The sequence below is a fragment of the Pseudophryne corroboree genome, chromosome 8 (genome assembly GCF_028390025.1).
Source record: "Pseudophryne corroboree isolate aPseCor3 chromosome 8, aPseCor3.hap2, whole genome shotgun sequence".
NCBI lineage: Eukaryota > Metazoa > Chordata > Amphibia > Anura > Myobatrachidae > Pseudophryne > Pseudophryne corroboree.
Genome location: NC_086451.1, coordinates 67350072 through 67377248, shown reverse-complemented (window position 1 = coordinate 67377248; position 27177 = coordinate 67350072). Strand labels below are relative to the sequence as shown.

The 27177-nt window shown below is 48.9% G+C and overlaps 1 protein-coding gene across 5 annotated transcripts in view; it reads left to right on the top strand.

Annotated features, from left to right (window-relative positions):
• CACNA1F (calcium voltage-gated channel subunit alpha1 F) overlaps positions 1 to 27177 on the top strand; it is a 326101-nt gene that overhangs the window by 62841 nt on the left and 236083 nt on the right. For all 5 annotated transcript variants that reach the window (XM_063936570.1, XM_063936571.1, XM_063936568.1 and 2 more), the window contains exons 12-14: positions 3506 to 3532; positions 6036 to 6196; positions 26584 to 26809. In XM_063936570.1, coding sequence (XP_063792640.1) covers positions 3506 to 3532; positions 6036 to 6196; positions 26584 to 26809 — 414 coding nt within the window. The remainder of the gene's footprint in view (positions 1 to 3505; positions 3533 to 6035; positions 6197 to 26583; positions 26810 to 27177) is intronic.

Genomic DNA, 27177 nt, shown 5'->3' with positions numbered 1-27177 from the left:
GAAAGTGTGTAGGCACCAACGATGGACGATGTGCGGCCCCGCGCATGCCGGCTCGTTCATACCTGCAGGCCAATATGGACAATCTCGTCCATATTAGCATGCAGGGATATGGGGCTGGGTCACGGGGTAGTGAAGAAGCTTCACTCCCCCTGTCACAACCCCCGCGAGCGCCGCAGGGTCATCCGACTTCCGTATCGACCGTCGGGCAGCTCGGCAGACAGTTGGCCAGTCTGTAGTGCCCATTACTCCTTGGAAAATCTATCCTCTAGCAGTGACTGGTAAATACGCCACTTTGTCGGATCAGATACAGTATCTGAGGAATAATACCATAGGAGTTTGGACTTAAAGCTATAGGTGTATACAAAGGAATGGACACCACCTAACTGACTAATTGTCCTAAATAAGCCATTTCTTGAAGCAAATTTGATTACAAATGTTTTTAGATTTGGCACAAGTTGTGAATGTTTATATATATGTAATAGTCATAATCCTTTTATATGTAGGCATAGTCAATGCAATCACTGAATAAAGGTAAAATATACTAGTATAAGTGCTGCTAATTATTTTGCTATCTATTGTTATATGCAGCTACATTTCTGATGGGTGTAGTATGGCTGACCGGCGGTCTCCTGACCGCCGGTCAGCTTACCGACGCCGGGATCCCGGCAGCATACCGACGCCGGGATCCCGGCGGGGAGGGGCGAGTGCAGCAAGCCCCTTGCTGGCTCGCTGCGCTCGCCACGCTGCGGGCTTGGTGGGGTTCTATTCCCACTCTATGGGTGTCGTGGACACCCACGAGTGGAAATAGTCCCTGTTGGTCGGCATGCCGACCATCGGGATACTGAGCCGGCGGGATGGTGGAGGAGGTCATGTGACTGTCGGTCAGCAGACCGCCGGTCACATGAATACCACCCATTTCTGATAATAGTTCAGAGTACTGGGTGACTATCTCCATTTCCATAAGCAGCTGCTCGTGCAGCAAAACATAGTATGCGCCCTGCCCTCTATACCTTTCCAAGCCAGCCCAGCTGCCCCCCTTTCTCACCTGGGTGGTCTGGACAGACGTGTCACATGCCCTGTGCAGGACCCCCGGCCGGGAGAGTGCAGGTGCTGGTAATGCTGCTGCTGGCTGGGAGGGTGGAAGAGGAGGAAGAGGGCCGGCCACCGCACGCACTCCAGGACATAGTCTTCCTGCCGCCTCCAGGGACACTGCTGCTGCTGTCAGGATTCCACGACCACCGCACCACCAGGCGAGTCATGCTATCCGCTGGATTCCGCCGCCGCTTCTCCCCGCCGTATGTGTGATTGGACAGCGGATCCAGCACTGGATCTGTTGTCCAATCACATCAGCCTCACTGACAGGGGAGTGCTTTGATGTGTGCTGAAAGCACCTCCTTGTCAACGAGGCACTTATACTAGTGCAGCTTTTTCCAGTTTATTTAATGGACTTTTACTGCCCAGAGCTTAGCCCCCCCCCCCCCCCCCCCCCGGTTTATCCCTGTTACCATTGTCATGCTATCAGTGCCTCCCAAACTAGTTTTAATGTATTAAATGAGTAGAATAATATGAAGACGTTACTCCTGACACAAAATAAGTGTCATCAGTATCTTCTTTGTATTATTTTAATCCTTTAACGACAGAGGAGGCACTGCCTCCCCAGACTGCACGTCCCTGTTTTCCTGTGTTATATAGTCATACACTCTCTTATTATACATAGGCTTCCATGTAAAGTCAGTCCCCATACAGTACCTCAGTGCCAGTGGCGGAACTAGCGAGCGGTGGGCCCAGGTGCGACAAAATGCTTTGCCCCCCCCTCATCCCATCCAAGTCCACCCTCTCACCCCTGGAGAGGATCTGGTGAGGGGGACCTGCTCAGGGCCAGAGAAACGGATACCTAGCAACAGTGCCGTAACTAGACATTTTAGCACTGTGTGCAAGAAACGGCATCGGAGCCCCACCCCTGCATGAAAAACAGGGGCAGTGCGCGCCTTAGGCACGCACAAAAAATATAAGGACGTGGCTTCTTGGGGAAGGGGTGTGGCCACAAAATAATACCAATTCATATAACGATGCACAGTAGTCTCCATTATTCAAATTACGCCGCACAGTAGCACCACTATACCAGGTAGAGCCCCGTTTACACCTTACGGCAGACAGATTACCCTTTTTACACATAACGGCAGACAGGGTCCCCTTTTTACACATTAAGGCAGACAGCGTCCCCTTTTTACACATTAAGGCAGACAGCGTCCCACTTTTTACACATTACGGTAGACAGCATCCCCTTTTTACACATAACGGCAGACAGCGTCCCCCTTTTTGCACATTAAGGCAGACAGCATCCCCTTTTTTACACATTAAGGCAGACAGCATGCCCTTTTTACACATTACGGCAGACAGCGTGCCCTTTTTACACATTACGGCAGACAGCGCCCCCGCTTTTTACACATCAAGGCAGACAGTGTCCCCTTTTTTACACATTACGGCAGACAGCGTCCCCTTTTTACACATTACGGCAGACAGCGTCCCCCTTTTTACACATTAAGGCAGACAGAAAAGAAAGAAAGAAAGAAAGAAAGGAATTATACTTACTCTCTCCTCTGGCAGTCAGGTTCCTAGGTGCAGCTTCTGGCAGCTGTCCCTGTCCTTCACCATAGGCTGTTCTCCGCTGCTGTGTGAATGCTGGGATGCGCTTCCCAGCATTCACAGCGTCGGAGAACAGCCTATGGTGAAGGAAAGGGACAGCAGCAGCAGCGCCTCCACCAATTACATGCGCTGCTGCGGCTCCCTCCTCCACTTCCCTCCTCCTCCTTCTCCCCCGTGGCCGCTGCACTCCTCTCCTCTCCTCGGCGGGTGGCTGTGTGCGCTGAGCTTGTGGCTGTAGGCACACAATACATTCAGCCTCTACAGATGTTGGGTAGTTCTCTGGTTATTTTTAATTTCACGGCCTACTTTGTGCCCTGATCACTGAGACATCTCCCATTGATTACTTTCCCTGTGCCGCCTAGTTACTCTGACGAATGTGACTTGTACACTGCAAGGATTCAGTATGTTTTACCGGCGGACGGGATGCCGGCTGATCCCGACAGTGGCATCCCGTCCGCCAGAATGCCGGCAGCAGGGCTAGTTCTAAGAGTCCCCTTGAGGGTTCGCTGCGCTCACCATGTGTTGGGCTCTGTGTCTCACTGTACTCGCCACAGGACCTATTCCCACTCTATGGGGGGAATTCAAATGTTTGAAAAGTCGGTTGGGTGTCTGTTAGACTGTAATTGACAGGAAAAAACAGACACCCAACCGACTTTTCAAACATTTGAATTCCCCCCTATGGGTGTCGTGGACAATGTCGGCTGTCGGGATACCGGCGTCGGTATCCTGACCGCCAGGATCCCGACAGCCGGCAAATTAAATGCATCCACACTGCAGATGTAACCACATGTTGATTTAAATAGTTTCTGTGATTCTTCTTCATACTAATTAAACTATGTTTTTTTCTTTACTTATCCAGGAGCAAGTTGGGCCAGACCGGGTGCTGGTAAGTACTCCATGCGTTGTGCTGGGGCTGAGGTATCTGTGTGGGAGGAGCATTCGGGTATTTACAGAAGATGTTACTCAATACCCAGATGGTTTCTTAAACATCAACATGTCCCTTTTCATTTATATAATAATAGAGTAATGGCAGATAGGTATGATAGCTTATAGCAATTACAGGTTGAGTATCCCATATCCAAATATTCCGAAATACGGAATATTCCGAAATACGGACTTTTTTGAGTGAGAGTGAGATAGTGAAATCTTTGTTTTCTGTGGCTCAATGTACTCAAACTTTGTTTAATACACAAAGTTATTAAAAATATTGTATTAAATGACCTTCAGGCTGTGTGTATAAGGTGTATATGAAACATAAATGCATTCTGTGCTTAGACTTGGGTCCCATCGCCATGATATCTCATTATGGTATACAATTATTCCAAAATACGGAAAAATCCCATATCCAAAATACCTCTGGTCCCAAGCGTTTTGGATAAGGGATACTCAACCTGTATTGATATTATTGGTTGTGCTCATATATTTATAGGTGATTCCCCTATGACCATTTACCATTCACGTTTTGTTAGTTAGTGCCACTTACCTGACACTCTGCTTGGTAATCGCATCGCAGCTGGTACTGCAAGTCCATTGAGGACAGTACCAACAGCACACAAGGGACTGCCAAGCAGTATTTTTTCCTCTGCGCTTGCGTCTAAGTCATACAATGCATAGGTCCAGATAGTGGTGGTCATTCCGAGTTGTTTGCTCTGTAAATTTCTTCGCATCGCAGCGATTTTCCGCTTACTGCGCATGCACAATGTTCGCACTGCGACTGCGCCAAGTAAATTTGCTATGCAGTTAGGTTTTTTACTCACGGCATTACGAGGTCTTTTCTTCGTTCTGGTGATCGTAATGTGATTGACAGGAAGTGGGTGTTTCTGGGCGGAAACTGGCCGTTTTATGGGTGTGTGTGAAAAAACGCTACCGTTTCTGGGAAAATCGCGGGAGTGGCTGGAGAAACGGGGGAGTGTCTGGGCGAACGCTGGGTGTGTTTGTGACGTCAAACCAGGAACGAAACTGGCTGAACTGATCGCAGATGCCGAGTAAGTGTGGAGCTACTCAGAAACTGCTAAGAAGTGTCTATTCGCAATTCTGCTAATCTTTCGCTCGCAATTTTACTATGCTAAGATACACTCCCAGAGGGCGGCGGCCTAGCGTGTGCAATGCTGCTAAAAGCAGCTTGCGAGCGAACAACTCGGAATGAGGGCCAGTGTGCGCATATAGGGCTCGATTCAGAGTTGTAAGATACAACACAGATGCAGGGAAGCGGATCTACAACCGAGGCCAGTAAATCTGCGTCGGCGGACACTGCATTTGGCACTCCCACAAAACGAGGAGACACGCCTCTGTTTTGTGGAACAGACCCTGTCGCCACTCCTACCCTGCCCCAAATTGCCTTAGCGTGTTAATCCGGTTGCGGCTTAGGGCGCACTGCGAGCAAGGACGCAGAATCCAGGACCCGTTCTGCACATGTGCAGTGTCCCCACCATTGCACTTGTATGCTAACCATCGGTTTAGTGTACAAGTGTGAATCAGGCCTATAGTCGGAATTGTGATTGAGGCGCACGGGAGATACAAGTTATCAGAAATGTTATGAAAATGTATTGGGTGTTCCTGGGCAGGGATAGTGAGGTGGCTTCACGGAAGCACAGAGATGGTCCATCTTATGGGCGTGTGATGGGAATATCACAGGCGGGTCGCTTAAAGCAAAAGACGCAGATGTGTGACCAGCGAAAGACGCAGCTGAATGCCCCTGAATGTCCTATTGTGTTACGTGCATGTTCCTATTTACTTTCAGCACTATCCTCATAAGGAATGACAAACCCTATGTGCAGTGCTGACAGTCAGTCAGAGGCATACCCCAAGCGCAGGAAAAGTGCCTGTGTGGGAACCGGTATCCAGTCTTTAGATCGACCACACTTAGGTCGACCAGTATTGGTCGACATGCATTAGGTCAACATGATTTCTAGGTCGACATGACAAAAGGGTCGACATGAGTTTTTCACAAATTTTCATTTTTTTGAACTTTTTCGTATTTTACAATCCACGTGGACTACGATTGGGAACGGTAACCCGAACGAAGCGAGACATGTGAGGGGACACGGTCACTAATTGGGGTTCCCGGTCACTTTACGAAGAAAACGACACCAAAAAAACAAAGAAAACAGCTCATGTCGACCTTTTGTCACGCCGACCTTGCTCATATTGACCTAATGCTTGTGTCGACCTATTTTAGGTGTCGACTTAGTCACTGTCAACAAATAGTGGTCGACCTAGACACTGTCAACCTAAGTGTGGGTGACACTATGAACCACACCCGTGGGAACCCTTACAGTGACAGAGATATCATTAGACTGCATTTATGGGGTCCTCTATTGGGGAGGGGAGCAGTTACCTCCGGGCATTGCAGATCAATCATTTTTAAATAAAACATTTTTCTTTAATAGCCGAAAGGTGAAACGCTGGAACCGAGCTTTCCGGAGGAGATGTCGGCTGGCGGTTAAATCAGTCACGTTTTACTGGATGGTTCTGATCCTGGTCTTTCTGAACACCCTGACCATTGCGTCTGAGCACTACCGGCAACCAGACTGGCTTACCCAGATACAAGGTGAGACACGAAAACGGTTGATTGAGTCTGCACAGGATCACTCTATATATACAGATGATATCCCAATTAATGTTATTAGAGCTAGAGCTCTAATTAAACCAACTTATGGCCATGTACCCAAAAAAACAATTAGGGTTCGGCGCCAAGTTGGCAGTGCTCCCAGAAAATAGTTCAGTAAACTACTTGAGAAGGTGGGGGGGGATGGTTCCTGTATAGTACCGGAACCAAAAGAACCATCTTTTGGTTCCGGTACTATACGGGAACCATCCCCCCCCCCACCTTCACAAGGTGAGACACTGCAGGAACACAAGACTGGAATATGCAAATTAGTCATTATTTTTTATTTATTCAACGCAGAGACTTTCAAAGTCATTCTCTTATAATACTGTTACATAAAATAACAATTACAATTAGATTAATTTAAACTTTTCTGTGCACTAAATTGTGGGTGTTTCATGCTTGCTAAATCGGAGGGTTCCTGAGAAAGTGGCCCAGTCTACTGTATATCCCAAGTGAAGTGGGCGTCCTGGGGATTTGATGACGTGATTCACATTGTATTATGTCATCATAGCTCTGCCCCCTGCTGTAAATGCAGCAGAATTCAGAGTTATGATGACACAAACACGGCAACACACCCCCACCAGACGCATTTGCGTAATTCAGATGGCCATCTTAGGCGCATAATGCATTGATGCTTTGTTATAAAGAGTTGTAAGTGCAAGTTGCCAACTAAAAAGATGTGCGCTATGATAAGACGAGTACCCGCCAAAAAGAAGAAGCTGCAGCTTGCGTTTACATCGACTCTAAGGGGTTCTATTCATGAAGTAATTAAAAGTGTGGAGAAGTGAGCCGGTGGAGAAGTTGCCCATGGCAACCAATCAGCATTGAAGTAACATTTAGAATGTGCATACTATACAATTGTACGGAGCAGCTGGTTGGTTGCCATGGGCTCACTTCTCCACTCTTTTCACTGCTCCATGAATAGACCCCTTGATGAGTGCTGGACACAGCCAGGTGCAAAAGACTTTGGGGGCTATTCATGAAGCAGTGAAAAGCGTGGAGAAGTGAGCCTGTAGAGAAGTTGCTCATGGCAACCAATCAGCTGCTCCGTACCATTGTATAGTATGTAAATTATAAATGTTACTTCAATGCTGATTGGTTGCCTAGGTCAATTTCTCCACTGGCTCACTTCTCCACACTTTTCACTGCTTCATGAATAGACCCCATCGCGCTGTGCTACACCTGTTTTGTCCTCTGCAAATGCTGCTCGCATTAATGCTCTTCTGTACTAGTAAGGCATCTGAGTCACCTCCCCATCCTGTCCCATCCCCCGATCCTCTTAGGAAAGTATTATATGGATTTTGCGCTCACTTTTTTTAGAACACAGTTGATGTCCATAGACAAACCTAGCTTTGTTCTTATCTGTGCCTATTACTGCTAGTCAGATCTGCTGCATCAATAGGATCACCCCGGTGACAGAGGGATTATTGGAGAAACAGCGGCGCCGGCTGTGATGTGGCATGATATGCCTTTTCTAACCTTTTTTCCCAAACTACAAGAGCAGAATTCTTTCTCTTTTCATATAATGCCTGCTCAGTCAGTCTCTTCCCTTTCATTTATGTAAAATGACAGTGGCAAAGGAGAAAGAACTATATTAAATAAATGTAATTATACACTTGTTGTATCGTGAATGATGCGGTCAAAATACCGACAGTCGGGATCCCGACTGTCAGAAGAGTGACAGCGGAATTCCAACAGTCAGAATCACGGTTTCCGAGGAAAGTACAAGGGTTTCAGGTTAGACACTAGGGGAGGGCTAGGCTGCTGGAGTTGGGGAGGTTAGGGTTAGGCTGCAGGAGCGGGAGGTTAGACTGCCGGAGCGGGAGGTTAGACTGTGGGAGGGGTGGGTTGGGGGTTAGGATTAGTTGTAGGGTATAAATAGTGCCCATAGCAACCAATCAGATTCCAGGCATTATCTTCTAGAAGGTGCCAGCTAAATGAGAAGTAGAATCTGATTGGTTGCTATGGGCAGCATCCTATCTTAAATAGAACTCCCATCTTAGTAAATGTACCCCATTGTGCCCAGATCTTTTTTGCTACATTAGTCCAATATTGCTGTGCCTCCAACCTCAGATATGTCTCGTACACTATGGGTGGAATTAAATTGTTTGAAAAGCCGGTTGGGTATCTTTTTTTTCCTATTAGATAGGAAAAAAATGACTCCCAACTGACTTTTCAAACAATTGAATACCCCCTTATGTGTCAGCAATTCAAGTGAACATTGAGGGGCTCACTTACCCCTTTCACACAGAGCTTTTGACCCGAATTATTACCGATTCGACCCGGGTCGCGGCTCACTGTGAACGTGTCGCTAGCAGGGTTGAACACGTGAGCGACCCGGGTTACCTGGCAGTGTAAATGGGTAACCCGGGTCATCTGACTTCAGTCCTGTTGAAACCATATGGAGAGCCAGCTCACTGGCGCTTGGAGATGACACTGCACCCGTGTGCACTGTGAATGGTGCCGACCCGAAAAAACTTGGGTCAGAGCCGCAGTGTGAAGGGTCTATCCTGGATCTGACCCGACTTGGAACTGTTTCCCAAATCCTGGGTTAGAACCGTGGTTTTGTTCTCTAAGATTAGTGTAATATTGTAGAGTGATGTTTGAACATATCTTTCTGTTCTTCTACAATACATGCATGATGCATCTCAACTAGTGCTTAGAAAGTGGCTGCTACAAGATACACTTTAGCTCAGTGATCTCCAACCCGTAGCTCGCGAGCTACCGGTAGCTCGCCGTAGTATTTCCGGTAGCTCACAGAGCACATGGTCTTGGGCAGTCACTGGCACTCCTCCTCCCTTCATTTTTAATATGGTGCTGGCCGTCAGCCAATCAGAGCTCGTGGACCGGCAGTGGCGGCACCTGATTGGCTGCCAGACCGCGAGTTTTGATTGGCTCACTTACCGGCAGGGGGCATTTTAAATGGCACTGCAGGGGGAATTGTATCTGGCACTGGTGGGGGCATTGTATCTGGCACTGCTGGGGGGCATTATTTGTGTATCTGGCACTGCTGGGGGGCATTATTTGTGTATCTGGCACTGCTGGGGGGCATTATTTGTGTATCTGGCACTGCTGGGGGCATTATTTGTGTATCTGGCACTGCTGGGGGCATTATTTGTGTATCTGGCACTGCTGGGGGCATTATTTGTGTATCTGGCACTGCTGAGGGGCATTATTTGTGTATTTGGCACTATGCGGGGGGGGACATTACTTGTAGTTGTGAGGCCACACCCACTTTTGTGAGGGCACACCCACTTTCGCAGGAACGCACGCGCATTGGGGGGAGAGGGTAGCTACTTCAGAGGTTTTATTTTCAGAAAAAGTAGCTCACGCCCCAATTAAGGTTAGAGACCACTGCTTTAGCCTATATTGATGGGGCCACTTACTAGGTACCCCGTTGATCATATCATCACCTTTATCCTGCTAACAGGTGTTTTATATGAATATAGAAATTAAATGAATAAAACCCAGTACTATTGCAGCTCGGGGTAATGCCCAAGACAATGCAACCTACCAATTAACGATGGACCAGTGGCAGTGTTCTGCTGAGTATCACTTCAGTCCACAATATACCTGCCTACCCGTCCACTGGGGTGATGGGGAATAGAACATATGCCCATTACCTGATCATATCTTGCATAAATGTGCTCTGTGCACAGAGGTGCATGCGTTTCACTCACATCCACCCTATGACCAAAGAGGCAGCACTGGGGTGTAATGGGGCACTGTCTTGAGATGAAGCAGACATAAGTGAAATATATGCCTGTTTGGGGTAGTATCTTTTGCACCTAGTATAGGGTAATTACAAGCCCACGCTGATGAGGACCAGTAGCAAACCAGGCGCACACACAGATGCGCACAGCTCTGTGCCAGGGCAAATAAATGAAACGGAGGGGTGGTGTCTTGTGGTCGTCCGATCCACACCCCACACAGGCCATGCCCAGACCCCTCCTGCCAGCTGCTGGTGGCTACTGGTGTCCTCTACCACCCATACTAGCTGGGAGCTGTTCGGGGACTGGTGAGTGTGCACGTGTTAGTACTGGTGTATATAGTGCAGCATCATTATAGCCTGCCCATTACAAATACACAGCTTCTATCTCCTATATAATAACTTAGATCTGTGACTCTGTGCCTGTGTCTCTAACGCTGGGCGTGGCTAGGAGCTCTCATTGGGTTAGCAGCAGGTCTATCACACCCAGTCCACAGCTGATTAGGCGAGAAACACCCTTCCACACAGGTTACATCCAATGGGAGGCTCTGCCCTTTGGCTGCTGTGTTTTCCCAGAGCAGGATTAACAATGGGGTTGATGGAGCTGCAGCTCCAGCCCCACACCCCAAAATAGGCCCACTGCATCTGCAGCAACATTCCCTCCAACAATTTACACATAAAAATTAGAGATGAGCGGGTTCGGTTCCTCGATATCCGAACCCCCCCGAACTTCACCCATTTTACACGGTTCCGAGGCAGCCTCGGATCTTCCCGCCTTGCTCGGTTAACCCGAACGAGGCCGAATGTCATCATCCCGCTGTCGGATTCTCGCAAGATTCGTATTCTATATAAAGAGCCGTGCGTCGCCGCCATTTTCACTCGTGCATTGGAGATTGAACGGAGAGGACGTGGCTGCGTTCTCTCCCTGAAAAGCTCCGTATCTGTGCTCAGTGTGCTGCAAATATCTGTGCTCAGTGTGCTTAAAATATCTACGTTCTCTGGCTGAAAACGCTCCATATCTGTGCGCAGTGTGCTGCAAATATCTGTGCTCAGTGTGCTTTATTGTGGGGACTGGGGACCATCAGTATATAATTAATTATACTTATAGTAGTACAGTACAGTAGGCCATTGCTGTATCTTGCAGCTCTGTGTCACTGCAAGTATCCATTCCATATCTGTGCTGCATTTTTGTGAGCAGTATATATAGTATTACAGTGCAGCATTTTGGTGACCCAACAGTATATAGTTGTGTACAGTAGGCCATTGCTGTATCTTGCAGCTCTGTGTCACTGCAAGTATCCATTCCATATCTGTGCAGCATTTTTGTGAGCAGTATATATAGTATTACAGTGCAGCATTTTGGTGACCCAACAGTATATAGTTGTGTACAGTAGGCCATTGCTGTATCTTGCAGCTCTGTGTCACTGCAAGTATCCATTCCATATCTGTGCTGCATTTTTGTGAGCAGTATTACAGTGCAGCATTTATATTACTATATATATTACTATATATTACTATATTATTTAGATATATTACTTACTGGCATATAATTCCACACATAAAAAAATGGAGAACAAAAATGTGGAATGCTGAAGCTGCTGCCACTAGTCATGGCCGAGACGATGAAATGCCATCAACGTCGTCTGCCAAGGCCGATGCCCAATGTCATAGTAGAGAGCATGTAAAATCCCAAAAACTAAAGTTCAGTAAAATGACCCAAAAATCTAAATTAAAAGCGTCTGAGGAGAAGCGTAAACTTGCCAATATGCCATTTACAACACGGAGTGGCAAGGAACAGCTGAGGCCCTGGCCTATGTTCAGGGCCAGTGGTTCAGCTTCACCTGAGGATGGAAGCACTCATCCTCTTGCTAGAAAAATGAAAAGAGTTAAGATGGCAAAAGCACAGCAAAGAATTGTGCATTCTTCTAAATCACAAATCCCCAAGGAGAGTCCAATTGTGTCGGTTGCGATGCCTGACCTTCCCAACACTGGACGGGAAGAGGTGGCGCCTTCCACCATTTGCACGCCCCCTGCAAGTGCTGGAAGGAGCACCCACAGTCCAGTTCCTGATATTCAAATTGAAGATGTCAGTGTTGAAGTACACCAGGATGAGGATATGGGTGTTGCTGGCGCTGAGGAGGAAATTCACAAGGAGGATTCTGATGGTGAGGTGGTTTGTTTAAGTCAGGCACCCGGGGAGACACCTGTTGTCCGTGGGATGAATATGGCCATTGACATACCTGGTCAAATTACAAAAAAAATCAGCTCTTCGGTGTGGAATTATTTTAACAGAAATGCGGACAATAGGTGTCAAGCCGTGTGTTGCCTTTGTCAAGCTGTAGGGGTAAGGACTTTAACCACCTAGGAACATCCTCCATTATACGTCACCTGGAGCGCATTCATCATAAGTCATTGACAAGTTCAAAAACTTTGGGTGACAGCGGAAGCAGTCCACTGACCACTAAATCCCTTCTTCCTCTTGTACCCAAGCTCCTGCAAACCACACCACCAACTCCCTCAGTGTCAATTTCCTCCTTAGACAGGAACGCCAATAGTCCTGCAGGCCATGTCACTGGCAAGTCTGACGAGCCCTCTCCTAACTGGGATTCCTCCAATGGATCCTTGAGTGTAACGACTACTGCTGCTGGCGCTGCTGTTGTTGCTGCTGGGAGTCGATCATCATCCCAGAGGGGAAGTCGTAAGACCACTTGTACTACTTCCAGTAAGCAATTGACTGTCCAACAGTCCTTTGCGAGGAAGATGAAATAGCACAGCAGTCATCCTGCTGCAAAGCGGATTACTCAGGTCTTGGCAGCTGCGTTGGTGTTAAACGTGTGTCCGGTATCCACCGTTAATTCACAGGGAATTAGAGAATTGCTTGAGGTACTGTGTCCCCGGTACCAAATACCATCCAGGTTCCACTTCTCTAGGCAGGCGATACTGAGAATGTACACAGACGTCAGAAAAAGAGTCACCAGTGTCCTAAAAAATGCAGTTGTACCCAATGTCCACTTAACCACGGACATGTGGACAAGTGGAGCAGGGCAGACTCAGGACTATATGACTGTGACCGCCCACTGGGTAGATGTATTGCCTCCCGCAGCAAGAACAGCAGCGGCGGCACCAGTAGCAGCATCTCGCAAATGCCAACTCATTCCTAGGCAGGCTACGCTTTGTATCACAGCTTTCCATAAGAGGCACACAGCTGCCAACCTCTTACGGAAACTGAGGAACATCATCGCAGAATGGCTTACCCCAATTGGACTCTCCTGGGGATTTGTGACATCGGACAACGCCACCAATATTGTGCTTGTATTACATGTGGGCAAATTCCAGCATGTCCCCTGCTTTGCACATACATTGAATTTTGTGGTGCAGAATTTAAAAAAAAAACGACAGGGGCGTGCAAGATATGCTGTCGGTGGCCCGAAGAATTGCGGGCCACTTTCGGCATTCAGCCACCGCGTGCCGAAGACTGGAGCACCAGCAAACACTCCTGAAACTGCCCCGCCATCATCTGAAGCAAGAGGTGGTAACGAGGTGGAATTCAACCCTCTATATGCTTCAGGGGATGGAGGAGCATCAAAAGGCCATTCAAGCCTATACATCTGCCTACGATATAGGCAAAGGAGGGGGAATGCACCTGACTCAAGCGCAGTGGAGAATGATTTCAACGTTGTGCAAGGTTCTGCAACCCTTTGAACTTGCCACACGTGAAGTCAGTTCAGGCACTGCCAGCCTGAGTCAGGTCATTCCCCTCATCAGGCTTTTGCAGAAGCAGCTGGAGAGATTGATGGAGGAGCTAAAACAGAGCGATTCCGCTAGGCATTTGGGACTTGTGGATGGAGCCCTTCATTCGCTTAACCAGGATTCATGGGTGGTCAATCTGTTGAAATCAGAGCACCACATTTTGGCCACCGTGCTCGATCCTAGGTTTGAAGCCTATGTTGTATCTCTCTTTCCGGCAGACACAAGTCTGCACATGTTCAAAGACCTGCTGGTGAGACACTTGTCAAGTCAAGCGGAACGTGACCCGTCACACAGCTCCTCCTTCACATTCTCCCGCAACTGGGGCTGCGAGGAAAATGCTAAGAATTCCGAGACCACCCGCTGGCGGTGATGCAGGGCAGTCTGGAGCGAGTGCTGACATCTGGTCTGGACTGAAGGACCTGCCAACGATTACTGACACATCGTCTACTGTCACTGCATATGATTCTGTCACCATTGAAAGAATGGTGGAGGATTATATGAGTGACCGCATCCAATTAGGCACGTCAGACAGTCCGTACGTATACTGGCAGGAAAAAGAGGCAATTTGGAGGCCCTTGCACAAACTTGCTTTATTTTACCTAAGTTGCCCCTCCCCCCCCCCCCCCCCCTCCAGTGTGTACTCCGAAAGAGTGTTTAGTGCAGCCGGTCACCTCGTCAGCAATCGGCGTACAAGGTTACTTCCAGAAAATGTGGAGAAGATGATGTTCATCAAAATTAATTATAATCAATTCCTCCGTGGAGACATTCACCAGCAATTGCCTCCAGAAAGCACACAGGGACTTGAGATGGTGGATTCCAGTGGGGACGAATTAATACTCTGTGAGGAGGGGGATGTACACAGTGAAAGGGGTGAGGAATCGGAGGATGATGATGAGGTGGACATCTTGCCTCTGTAGAGCCAGTTTGTGCAAGGAGAGATTGATTGCTTCTTTTTTGGTGGGGGCCCAAACCAACCAGTCATTTCAGCCACAGTCGTGTGGCAGACCCTGTGGCTGAAATGATGGGTTTGTTAAAGTGTGCATGTCCTGTTTATACAACATAAGGGTGGGTGGGAGTGCCCAAGGACAATTCCATCTTGCACCTCTTTTTTATTTTTATTTATCTCTGCATCATGTGATGTTTGGGGCTAATTTTTTAAAGTGCCATCCTGTCTGACACTGCAGTGCCACTCCTAGATGGGCCAGGTGTTTGTGCCGCCACTTGGGTCGCTTAGCTTAGTCATCCAGCGACCTCGGTGCAAATTTTAGGACTAAAAATAATATTGTGAGGTGTGAGGTGTTCAGAATAGACTGGAAATGAGTGGAAATTATGGTTATTGAGGTTAATAATACTATGGGATCAATATGACCCCCAAATTCTATGATTTAAGCTGTTTTTGAGGGTTTTTAAAAAAAAAACACCCGAATCCAAAACACACCCGAATGCGACAAAATATTTTCAGGGTGGTGTACCAGCCTGTACCAGTGCCGCTTAGACACGTAACACCCCCTGTAGCAGTGACGTTTACACACGTAATGCCCCCTGTACCAGAGACGCTTACACACGTATGACGCCCCCATACCAGTGACGCTTACACACGTAACGCCCCCCGTACCAGTGACGCTTACAAACGTAACGCCCCCCTGTACCAGTGACGCTTACACACGTAACGCCCCCCTGTACCAGTGACGCTTACACACGTAACGCCCCCTGTAACAGTGACGCTTACACACGTAATACCCCCTGTACCAGTGCCACTTAGACACGTAACGCCCTCTGTACCAGTGCTGCTTAGACATGTAACGGCCCTGTATCAGTGCCGCTTAGACACATAACAGCCCCTGTACCAGTGCCGCTTAGACACGTATCGCCCCCTCTACCAGTGACGTTTACACACGTAACGCCCCCCTGTACCAGTGACGCTTACACACGTAACGCCCCCTGTACCAGTGCCGCTTAGACACGTAACGCCCCCTGTACCAGTGACGCTTACACACGTAACGCACCCTGTACCAGTGCCGCTTACACACATAACACCCCCTGTACCAGTGACGTTTACACACGTAATGCCCCCTGTACCAGTGCCGCTTAGACACGTATCGCCCCCTCTACCAGTGACGTTTACACACGTAACGCCCCCCTGTACCAGTGACGCTTACACACGTAACGCCCCCTGTACCAGTGCCGCTTAGACACGTAACGCCCCCTGTACCAGTGACGCTTACACACGTAACGCACCCTGTACCAGTGCCGCTTACACACATAACACCCCCTGTACCAGTGACGCTTACACACGTAATGCCCCCTGTAGCAGTGCCACTTACACACACGTAACGCCTCCTGTACCAGTGACGCTTACACACATTATGCTGCAGTCACACATACACACAAATATACACACAACATACACATATATATACATACAAACACACACACATACATACTGTACATACATTACACACATCACAGTCACACATATATACAGTATACATAGACACTGTATATACACACACACACACACACACACACACACACACACACACACACACTCACTCTCTTTCCAGACACTTACCTAATGAAGTCTGGCTGGCCGAAGCTGTAGCAGCTCATCCTCCTGTTGCAGCATGATCCTGTCTAGCGCCGCCCCTTATTCCCATCTAGCTCTGCCCCCTTTGGCTCCCGCCTGGCCACTGAATGTCACACGGGGAGGGGGAGAGGAGGCTTTGTGCTGCCGGCGCCGAGGGGGAGAGGAGGTTCTGTGCTGCCGGCGCCGCTGCATGTGCATACCTCCCAACTGTCCCGATTTTCGCGGGACAGTCCCGTTTTTTTGGGACTGTCCCGCTGTCCCACCCGCGGGCCGCAGTATCCCGCGGTGGGGGGGGGCAGTTGGGAGGCTCTGTCTGTTGCTGCCCTGCTTAGCAGAGCAGCGGTGAATAGACGCTGTGCGCATGCGCACAGCGTCTATTCACTGAAGTCAGAGGGAGAGGGGGCATGCCAGCGGCTCACAGAGCGCTGGGCATGCCCCCTCAGTGACGAAAACGGGGGCGTGGCTCGCGATCACGGGTCCTCTGTGAAGCCATGCCCCTTTTTCTTAGACCACACCCCTTTTTCGGGAGCGCGCGCAGCTTCGCCGCGTGTGTGTCCCGCTTTAGAAAGAAGAAATGTTGGGAGGTATGCATGTGTGACAGCAGCCGGCAGCAGAAGCAGGGATAGCAGCAGCAGTTCAGCACAGGGATGCAGAGCAGGGAGAATGCCTGGCGCCTCCCTGCACTGCATCCCTTTGCTGAGCGGCTAGCGCCAGGCCTGTGTGCAGTGTCACTGACACTGACACTGCACAGCACTCTCACCTTTTACATTGATTCAGCCAGTCAGTCAGTTCTGCCAGCCAGTCACTATTGTTAGCACTGGTGTCCCAACGCGCCCTTAGGGCTGCTGGGAGCTGTAGTTTATTGAGTGCATCTTCTTCCCTGTAATGTGGCGCGTTGGGACACCGGCGCTAGCAATAGTGACTGGCTGCTTGGCCGCTCTGCGAGTCTCCGGGAGGGCCACTGCCAAAGGGAGGAAAGCAGCTTAGCTGCTGACAGGAGGAGAAGCAGGAGAAGCATTATCCGCCCCTTCCCCACTCGCAGTACCTCCGGGCCCCATCCATGGCACCCCCACACCCCCCCTCCAGCACCGCGGTAGCTCCGGACCCCCTCCCCCACCCGCAGCACCCCCGCACCCGCCCCTCCCGCCGCACCACCGCATCCGGCCCTCCCCCACCCGGGGCTCCCCCGCAACTGCTCCACCCCCACCCACAGTGGCTCCGAACCCCCACCCGCAGCACCCACGCACCCTCCCCCTCCCGCTGCACCCCCGGATCCCATCCGCGTCTTCCCCGCACCCGCCACTCCCTCAACCAAAGCACCTACTAGGTGATTCATCAGGCCCTGTGTGCGCTGTTCACGCCGTTGCAAGGGGCTTCGACCCTTTAACCATTGCACGCCCTTTGTCCGTGCAGTATTTAACCATTCACACAATTATGATCGGAGGTAATACTCCATATAAGAAAAATATTGCACACCACAAGGGTGTGCAAGGGTTAAGGGGGCGTAGCCCCTTACGACGGTGTAAAGAGCGCCCGTAGGGTGCGATGAATCACCTAGTATTTATATAAAAGGCTAATGCTACACAACACACACACATACACATATACACACACACACACACACACACACACCCACCATGGGGGTAAATTTACTAAGAATCGTATTTTTCCGTTTGAGGTCAAAGTTCAATCACGAATGACATCGAAAGTGTAAATATGCAACTTTTTGAATTGATTACGACTAATTTACTAAGCTGCCGTATTCTGCATTTTCGGTTTTTCCGATGTCGATGTCATTCGTTTTTTTAGGCAGTGTTTTACGTGAGTGACTTGTAAAACACTGCCGACTTTAATACAATGAATCTCGGCCGGATCTGGGAGATCCGTGCAGGGCTTCATTGTGCACCTTGTAAAAAAAATAAAAAATGTTTCTCTATCGTCCTAGTGGATGCTGGGGTTCCTGAAAGGACCATGGGGAATAGCGGCTCCGCAGGAGACAGGGCACAAAAAGTAAAGCTTTAGGATCAGGTGGTGTGCACTGGCTCCTCCCCCTATGACCCTCCTCCAAGCCAGTTAGATTTTGTGCCCGGCCGAGAAGGGTGCAATCTAGGTGGCTCTCCTAAAGAGCTGCTTAGGAAAGTTTAGCTTAGGTTTTTTATTTTACAGTGAGTCCTGCTGGCAACAGGATCACTGCAACGAGGGACTTAGGGGAGAAGAAGTGAACTCACCTGCGTGCAGGATGGATTGGCTTCTTGGCTACTGGACATCAGCTCCAGAGGGACGATCACAGGTACAGCCTGGATGGTCACCGGAGCCTTGCCGCCGGCCCCCTTGCAGATGCTGAAGTAAGAAGAGGTCCAGAATCGGCGGCAGAAGACTCCTCAGTCTTCTAAAGGTAGCGCACAGCACTGCAGCTGTGCGCCATTTTCCTCTCAGCACACTTCACACGGCAGTCACTGAGGGTGCAGGGCGCTGGGAGGGGGGCGCCCTGGGAGGCAAATGAATACCTATTTTGGCTAAAAATACCTCACATATAGCCTCCGGAGGCTATATGGAGATATTTAACCCCTGCCAGAATCCGTTAAGAGCGGGAGACGAGGCCGCCGAAAAAGGGGCGGGGCCTATCTCCTCAGCACACAGCGCCATTTTCCCTCACAGAAATGCTGGAGGGAAGGCTCCCAGGCTCTCCCCTGCACTGCACTACAGAAACAGGGTTAAAACAGAGAGGGGGGGCACTAATTTGGCGATATGCTTATATATATATTAAGATGCTATAAGGGAAAACACTTATATAAGGTTGTCCCTATATAATTATAGCGTTTTTGGTGTGTGCTGGCAAACTCTCCCTCTGTCTCTCCAAAGGGCTAGTGGGTCCTGTCCTCTATCAGAGCATTCCCTGTGTGTGTGCTGTGTGTCGGTACGTGTGTGTCGACAGGTAGGAGGACGATGTTGGTGAGGAGGCGGAGCAATTGCCTGTAATGGTGATGTCACTCTCTAGGGAGTCGACACCGGAATGGATGGCTTATTTAGGAAATTACGTGATAATGTCAACACGCTGCAAGGTCGGTTGACGACATGAGACGGCCGACAAACAATTAGTACGGTCCAGACGTCTCAAAAACACCGTCAAGGGTTTTAAAACGCCCGTTTACTTTAGTCGGTCGACACAGACACAGACAGGGACACTGAATCCAGTGTCGACGGTGAATAAACAAACGTATTCCTTATTAGGGCCACACGTTAAAGGCAATGAAGGAGGTGTTACGTATTTCTGATACTACAAGTACCACAAAAGAGGGTATTATGTGGGATGTGAAAAAACTACCATAGTTTTTCCTGAATCAGATAAATTAAATAAAGTGTGTGATGATGCGTGGGTTCCCCCCGATAGAAAATTATGGGCGGTATACCCTTTCCCGCCAGAAGTTAGGGCGCGTTGGGAAACACCCCTTAAGGTGGATAAGGCGCTCACACGCTTATCAAAACAAGTGGCGGTACCGTCTATAGATAGGGCCGTCCTCAAGGACCAGCTGACAAGGCTGGAAAATATAATAAAAAGTATATACACACATACTGGTGTTATACTGCGGCCAGCGATCGCCTCAGCCTGGATGTGCAGAGCTAGGGTGGCTTGGTCGGATTCCCTGACTAAAAATATTGATACCCTTGACAGGGACAGTATTTTATTGACTATAGAGCATTTCTATATATGCGAGATGCACAGAGGGATATTTGCACTCTGGCATCATGAATAAACGCGATGTCCATAACTGCCAGAAGATGTTATGGACACGACAGTGGTCAGGTGATGCAGATTCCAAACGGCACAGTATGGCCGTATAAAGGAAGAGGACTTGTTTGGGGTCGGTCCATCGGACCTGGTGGTCACGGCAACTGCTGGAAAATCCACCGTTTTTTACCCTAAGTCACATCTCTGCAGAAAAAGACACCGTCTTTTCAGCCTCAGTCCTCTCGTCCCTATAAGATCATATCTGCCCAGGGATAGAGGAAAGGGAAGAAGACTGCAACAGGCAGCCTATTCCCAGGAACAGAAGCGTTCCACCGCGTCTGACAAGTTCTCAGCATGGCGCTGAGACCGTACAGGACCCCTGGATCCTACAAGTAGTATCCCGGGGGTACAGATGGGAATGTCGAGACGTTTCCCCTTCGCAGGCTCCTGAAGTCTGCTTTACCAAGTCTCCCTCCGACAAGGAGGTAGTATGGGAAAAAATTCACAAGCTGTGTTCCCAGCAGGTGACAATTAAATTACCCCTCCTACTACAGAAAAGGGGTATTATTCCACACTATATTGTGGTACTGAAGCCAGAAGGCTAGGTGAGACTTATTCTAAAAAATTTTTTTTGAACACTTACAAAGGTTCAAATTAAGATGAAGTCACTCAGAGCAGTGATAACGAACCAAGGGGACTATATAGTGTCCCGGGACATCAGGGATGCTTACCTCTATGTCCCAAATTTGCCCTTCTCACTAAGGGTACCTCAGGTTCGTGGTGCAGAACTGTCACTATCAGTTTCAGACGCTGCCGTTTGGATTGTCCACGGCACCCCGGGGTCTTTACCAAGGTAATGGCCGAATTGATGATTCTTCTTCGAAGAAAAGGCGTCTTAATTATCCCTTACTTGGACGATCTCCTGATAGGGGCATAGTCCAGGGAACAGTTGGAGGTCGGAGTAGCACTATCTCGGATACTGCTACAATCAGCACGGGTGGATTCTAAATATTCCAAAATCGCAGCTGATCCCGACGACACGTCTGCTGTGCCTAGGGATGATTCTGGACACAGTCCAGAAAAAGGTGTTTCTCCCGGAAGAGAAAGCCAGGGAGTTATCCGAGCAAGTCAGGAACCTCCTAAAAACAGTGCATCATTGCACAAGGGTCCTGGTAAAAATGGTGGCTTCCTACGAAGCAATTCCATTCGGCAGATTTCACGTAAGAACTTTTCAGTGGGATCTGCTGGACAAATGGTCCGGATCGCATCTTCAGATGCATCAGCGGATAACCCAATATCCAAGGACAAGGGTGTCTCTCCTGTGGTGGTTATAGAGTGCTCATCTTCTAGAGGGCCGCAGATTCGGCATTCAGGATTGGATGCTGGTAACCACGGAGCCCAGCCTGAGAGGCTGGGGAGCAGTCACACAAGGGAAAAATTTCCAGGGAGTGTGATCAAGTATGGAGACTTTTCTCCACATAAATATACTGGAGCTAAGGGTAAATTTATAATGCTCTAAGCTTAGCAAGACCTCTGCTTCAAGGTCAGCCGGTATTGATCCAGTGGGAAAAACATCACGGCAGTCGCCCACGTAAACAGACAGGGCGACACAAGAAGCAGGAGGGCAATGGCAGAAACTGCAAGGACTTTTCGCTGGGCGGAAAATCATGTGATAACACTGTCAGCAGTTTTTCATCCCGGGAATGGAAACTGGGAAGCAGACTTCCTCAGCACGACCTCCACCCGGGAGAGTGGAAACTTCATTGAGAAGTTTTTTCCACATGATTGTAAACCGTTGGGAAATACCAAAGGTGGACATGATGGCGTCCCGTCTGAACAAAAAACGGGACAGGTATTGCGCCAGGTCAAGGGACCCTCAGGCAATAGATGTGGACGTTCTGGTAACACCGTGGGTGTACCAGTCGGTGTATGTGTTCCCTCCTCTGCTTCTCATACCTAAGGTGCTGAGAATTATAAGACGTAGAGGAGTAAGAACTATACTCATGGCTCCGGATTGGCCAAGAAGGACTTGGTACCCGGAACTTCAAGAGATGCTTACAGAGGTCTTATGGCCTCTGCCGCTAAGAAGGGACTTGCTTCAGCAAGTACCATGTCTGTTCCAAGACTTACCGCAGCTGCGTTTGTCGGCATGGCGATGGAAAGCCGGATCCTAAGGGAAAAAAGGCATTCCGGAAGAGGTCATTCCTACCCTGGTCAAAGCCAGAAAGGAGGTGACCGCACAACATTATCACCACGTGTGGCGAAAATTTGTTGCGTGGTGTGAGGCCAGGAAGGCCCCACAAAGAAATTTCAACTTGGTCGTTTCCTGCATTTCCTGCAAACAGGAGTGTCTATGGGCCTCAAATTGGGGTCCATTAAGGTTCAAATTCGGCCCTGTAAATTTTCTTCCAGAAAGAATTGGCTTCAGTTCCTGAAGTCCAGAAGTTTGTCAAGGGAGTATTGCATATACAAACCCCTTTTTTGTGCCTCCAGTGGCACTGTGGGATCTCAACGTAGTTCTGGGATTTCTCAAATCACATTGGTTTAAAACCAGTCAAATATGTGGATTTGCAGCATCTCACATAAAAAGTGACCATGCTCTTGGCCCTGGCCTGGACCAGGCGAGTGTCAAATTGGTGGTTTTTTCTCAAAAAAGCCCATATCTGTTTGTCCATTCGGACAGGGCAGAGCTGCGGACTCGTCCCCAGTTCTCTCCCTAAGGTGGTGTCAGTGTTTCACCTGAACCAGCTTATTGTGGTGCCTTGCACCTACTAGGGACTTGGAGGACTCCAAGTTGCTAGAAGTTGTCAGGGCCCTGAAAATATATTCCAGGACAGCTGGAGTCAGAAAATCTGACTCGCTGTTTATACTGTATGCACCCAACAAGTTGGGTGCGCCTGCTTCTAAGCAGTCGATTGCTCGTTGGATTTGTAACACAATTCAACTTGCACATTCTGAGGCAGGCCTGCCACAGTCTAAATCGGTTAAGGCCCATTCCACAAGGAAGGTGGGCTCATCTTGGGCGGCTGCCCGAGAGGTCTCGGCATTACAACTCTGCCGAGCAGCTACGTGGTCAGGGGAGAACACGTTTGTAAAATTCTACAAATTTGATATCCTGGCAAAAGAGGACCTGGAGTTCTCTCATTCGGTGCTGCAGAGTCATCCGCACTCTCCCGCCCGTTTGGGAGCTTTGGTATAATCCCCATGGTCCTTTCAGGAACCCCAGCATCCACTAGGACGATAGAGAAAATAAGAATTTACTTACCGATAATTCTATTTCTCGGAGTCCGTAGTGGATGCTGGGCGCCCATCCCAAGTGCGGATTATCTGCAATACTTGTACATAGTTACAAAAATCGGGTTATTATTGTTGTGAGCCATCTTTTCAGAGGCTCCGCTGTTATCATACTGTTAACTGGGTTTAGATCACAAGTTGTACGGTGTGATTGGTGTGGCTGGTATGAGTCTTACCCGGGATTCAAAATTCCTCCCTTATTGTGTACGCTCGTCCGGGCACAGTACCTAACTGGCTTGGAGGAGGGTCATAGGGGGAGGAGCCAGTGCACACCACCTGATCCTAAAGCTTTACTTTTTGTGCCCTGTCTCCTGCGGAGCCGCTATTCCCCATGGTCCTTTCAGGAACCCCAGCATCCACTACGGACTCCGAGAAATAGAATTATCGGTAAGTAAATTCTTATTTTTAACTTAAAAAAAAAATTGCGTGGGGTCCCCCCTCCTAAGCCAAACCAGCCTCGGGCTCTTTGAGCCGGCCCTGGTTGCAAAAATATGGGAAAAAAATTGACAGGGGTTCCCCCATATTTAAGCAACCAGCACCGGGCTCTGCGCCTGGTCCTGGTTCCAAAAATACGGGGGACAAAAAGCGTAGGGGTCCCCCGTATTTTTGAAACCAGCACCGGGCTCCACTGGCTGGACAGATAATGCCACAGCCGGGGGTCACTTTTATACAGTGCCTTGCGGCCGTGGCATCAAATATCCAACTAGTCACCCCTGGCCGGGGTACCCTGGGGGAGTGGGGACCCCTTCAATCAAAGGGTCCCCCCCCCCAGCCACCCAAGGGCCAGGGGTAAAGCCTGAGGCTGTCCCCCCCATCCAATGGGCTGCGGATGGGGGGCTGATAGCCTTTGTTGAAAGTAATGAATATTGTTTTTAGTAGCAGTACTACAAGTCCCAGCAAGCCTCCCCCACAAGCTGGTACTTGGAGAACCACAAGTACCAGCATGCGGCGGAAAACCGGGCCCGCTGGTACCTGTAGTACTACTACTAAAAAAATACCCCAATAAAGACATTACACACACACCTTGAAAGTATAACTTTAATGCATACATACACATCACCATATACACATACTTACCTTATGTTCACACGAGGGTCGGTCCTCTTCTCCAGTAGAATCCATGGTGTACCTGTTGAAAAAATCCTACTCACCAAATCCAGTGTAGAGGGCTCCTCGGATAATCCATTTGTAATCCACGTACTTGTAAAAATAAAAAAACGGGACACCCGACCACGAACTGAAAGGGGACCCATGTTTTCACATGGGACCCCTTTCCCCGAATGCCAGAAACCCCCTCTGACTGATGTCTAAGTGGGTTTCTTCAGCCAATCAGGGAGCGCCACGTTGTGGCACCCTCCTGATCGGCTGTGTGCTCCTGTACTGTCTGACAGGCGGCACACGGCAGTGTTACAATGTAGCGCCTATGCGCTCCATTGTAACCAATGGTGGGAACTTTGTGGTCAGCGGTGAGGTCACTTTCGGTCAACCGCTGACCTCAAAGTTCCCACCATTGGTTACAATGGAGCGCATAGGCGCTACATTGTAACACTGCCGTGTGCCGCCTGTCAGACAGTACAGGAGCACACAGCCGATCAGGAGGGTGCCACAACGTGGCGCTCCCTGATTGGCTGAAGAAACCCACTTAGACATCAGTCAGAGGGGGTTTCTGGCATTCGGGGAAAGGGGTCCCATGTGAAAACATGGGTCCCCTTTCAGTTCGTGGTCGGGTGTCCCGTTTTTTTATTTTTACAAGTACGTGGATTACAAATGGATTATCCGAGGAGCCCTCTACACTGGATTTGGTGAGTAGGATTTTTTCAACAGGTACACCATGGATTCTACTGGAGAAGAGGACCGACCCTCGTGTGAACATAAGGTAAGTATGTGTATATGGTGGTGTGTATGTATGCATTAAAGTTATACTTTCAAGGTGTGTGTGTAATGTCTTTATTGGGGTATTTTTTTAGTAGTAGTACTACAGGTACCAGCGTGCCCGGTTTTCCGCCGCATGCTGGTACTTGTGGTTCTCCAAGTACCAGCTTGTGGGGGAGGCTTGCTGGGACTTGTAGTACTGCTACTAAAAACAATATTCATTACTTTCAACAAAGGCTATCAGCCCCCCATCCGCAGCCCATTGGATGGGGGGGACAGCCTCTGGCTTCACCCCTGGCCCTTGGGTGGCTAGGGGGGGAAACCCCTTGATTAAAGGGGTCCCCACTCCCCCAGGGTACCCCGGCCAGGGGTGACTAGTTGGATATTTGATGCCACGGCCGCAAGGCACTGTATAAAAGTGACCCCCGGCTGTGGCATTATCTGTGCAGCTAGTGGAGCCCGGTGCTGGTTTCAAAAATACGGGGGACCCCTACGCTTTTTGTCCCCCGTATTTTTGGAACCAGGACCAGGCGCAGAGCCCGGTGCTGGTTGCTTAAATATGGGGGAACCCCTGTCAATTTTTCCCCCATATTTTTGCAACCAGGATCGGCTCAAAGAGCCCGAGGCTGGTTTGGTTTAGGAGGGGGGACCCAACGCATTTTTTTTTTTTAAATTATAACATTTCCCACCCCTTCCCACTGAAAAACATGCACGGATCTCATGGATCCGTGCATGCCTATACAAACACGGGATAAAAAAGCAGGTCTGTTTTTTTTAGCACTTTTTCACGATTTGTATTTCATCACGGCAGTGTTTGGCTATTGTCGGCAGTGTTTGTGTTTTGCACTTTTTAGTAAATTCCCGAATGCTACCAAATTGCAGGCGTATTTGACCGATGGTGTATTGATTCGTGATTTTTTCCTAGGACTTCCAAAATATTACGAATGCCCTCATCACTGCCGTGATTTTTGCTTAGTAAATTACCGAGATGACACTTTGAAGAAAAAACGGCATCTCGGTAAAAATCGGGACCTAAGTAAATATACCCCCATGACAGAGCCTTGGCTCCCAGCTGTGTGAGTAGTGATAACCCTCCTAATATAATTCGGCCTTGGTGTCCGTCATTTTACCGGGCTAATAACTAGTGCATTAATAATGTGAATAGTAGCTTGTCCGTGTATGAGACAGTGACCAGTCCCTGCTTCTCAGTCACTCATCGCTATACCAGTAATGTATGCCAAATTCATGGTTTTTTTTTTAAGTTATTGAGTTTCAAAGTATAGTGTTTTACAGCCAATATTCACATGTCATAGTATGAGGTTTCCTTCACAGTTCTCCTCTCCTCATAGTGATCATTGTGACATCCTAGCTTTCTCCTATTCCAGGCTATGCTAACAAGGTGCTGCTGTCTCTCTTCACCCTGGAAATGCTCCTGAAGCTGTACAGCCTGGGGTTCCACGCCTACTTTGTGTCTTTCTTCAATCGCTTTGACTGCTTTGTGGTGTGTGGAGGGATCCTGGAGACTGTCCTGGTAGAGTTCCACATCATGTCCCCGCTCGGGATCTCTGTCCTGCGCTGTGTGCGGCTGTTAAGGATCTTCAAAGTCACAAGGTCAGCAGGACTAGGTTCTCTGTCATGTGGGCCGTGGTTTATAATACAGTGGGAAAAGAAATGCATATCTGGGGAGTGGTGTAACATGTGTGGACAAGTGGAATAGCCTCTCAGCTGAGGTGATAGAGGCTACTACAGTACAGCAATATAAACATGCATGGGATAGACATAAGGATATCCTTACAAAGAACTAAGGATCATAGGTTTTGAGGTTATTATAAGCCAGATGTGGCAAGTGGTTCTTATCTGCCGTCAAATTCTATTTTCTATGCTGACATTTGGAATTTTGACTTGCGTTTTTAGGGCTCTAACCCTAACCGCAATGTAACCCTAACCCTATAACCCCAGCCTAACTTAGGGCCTCATTC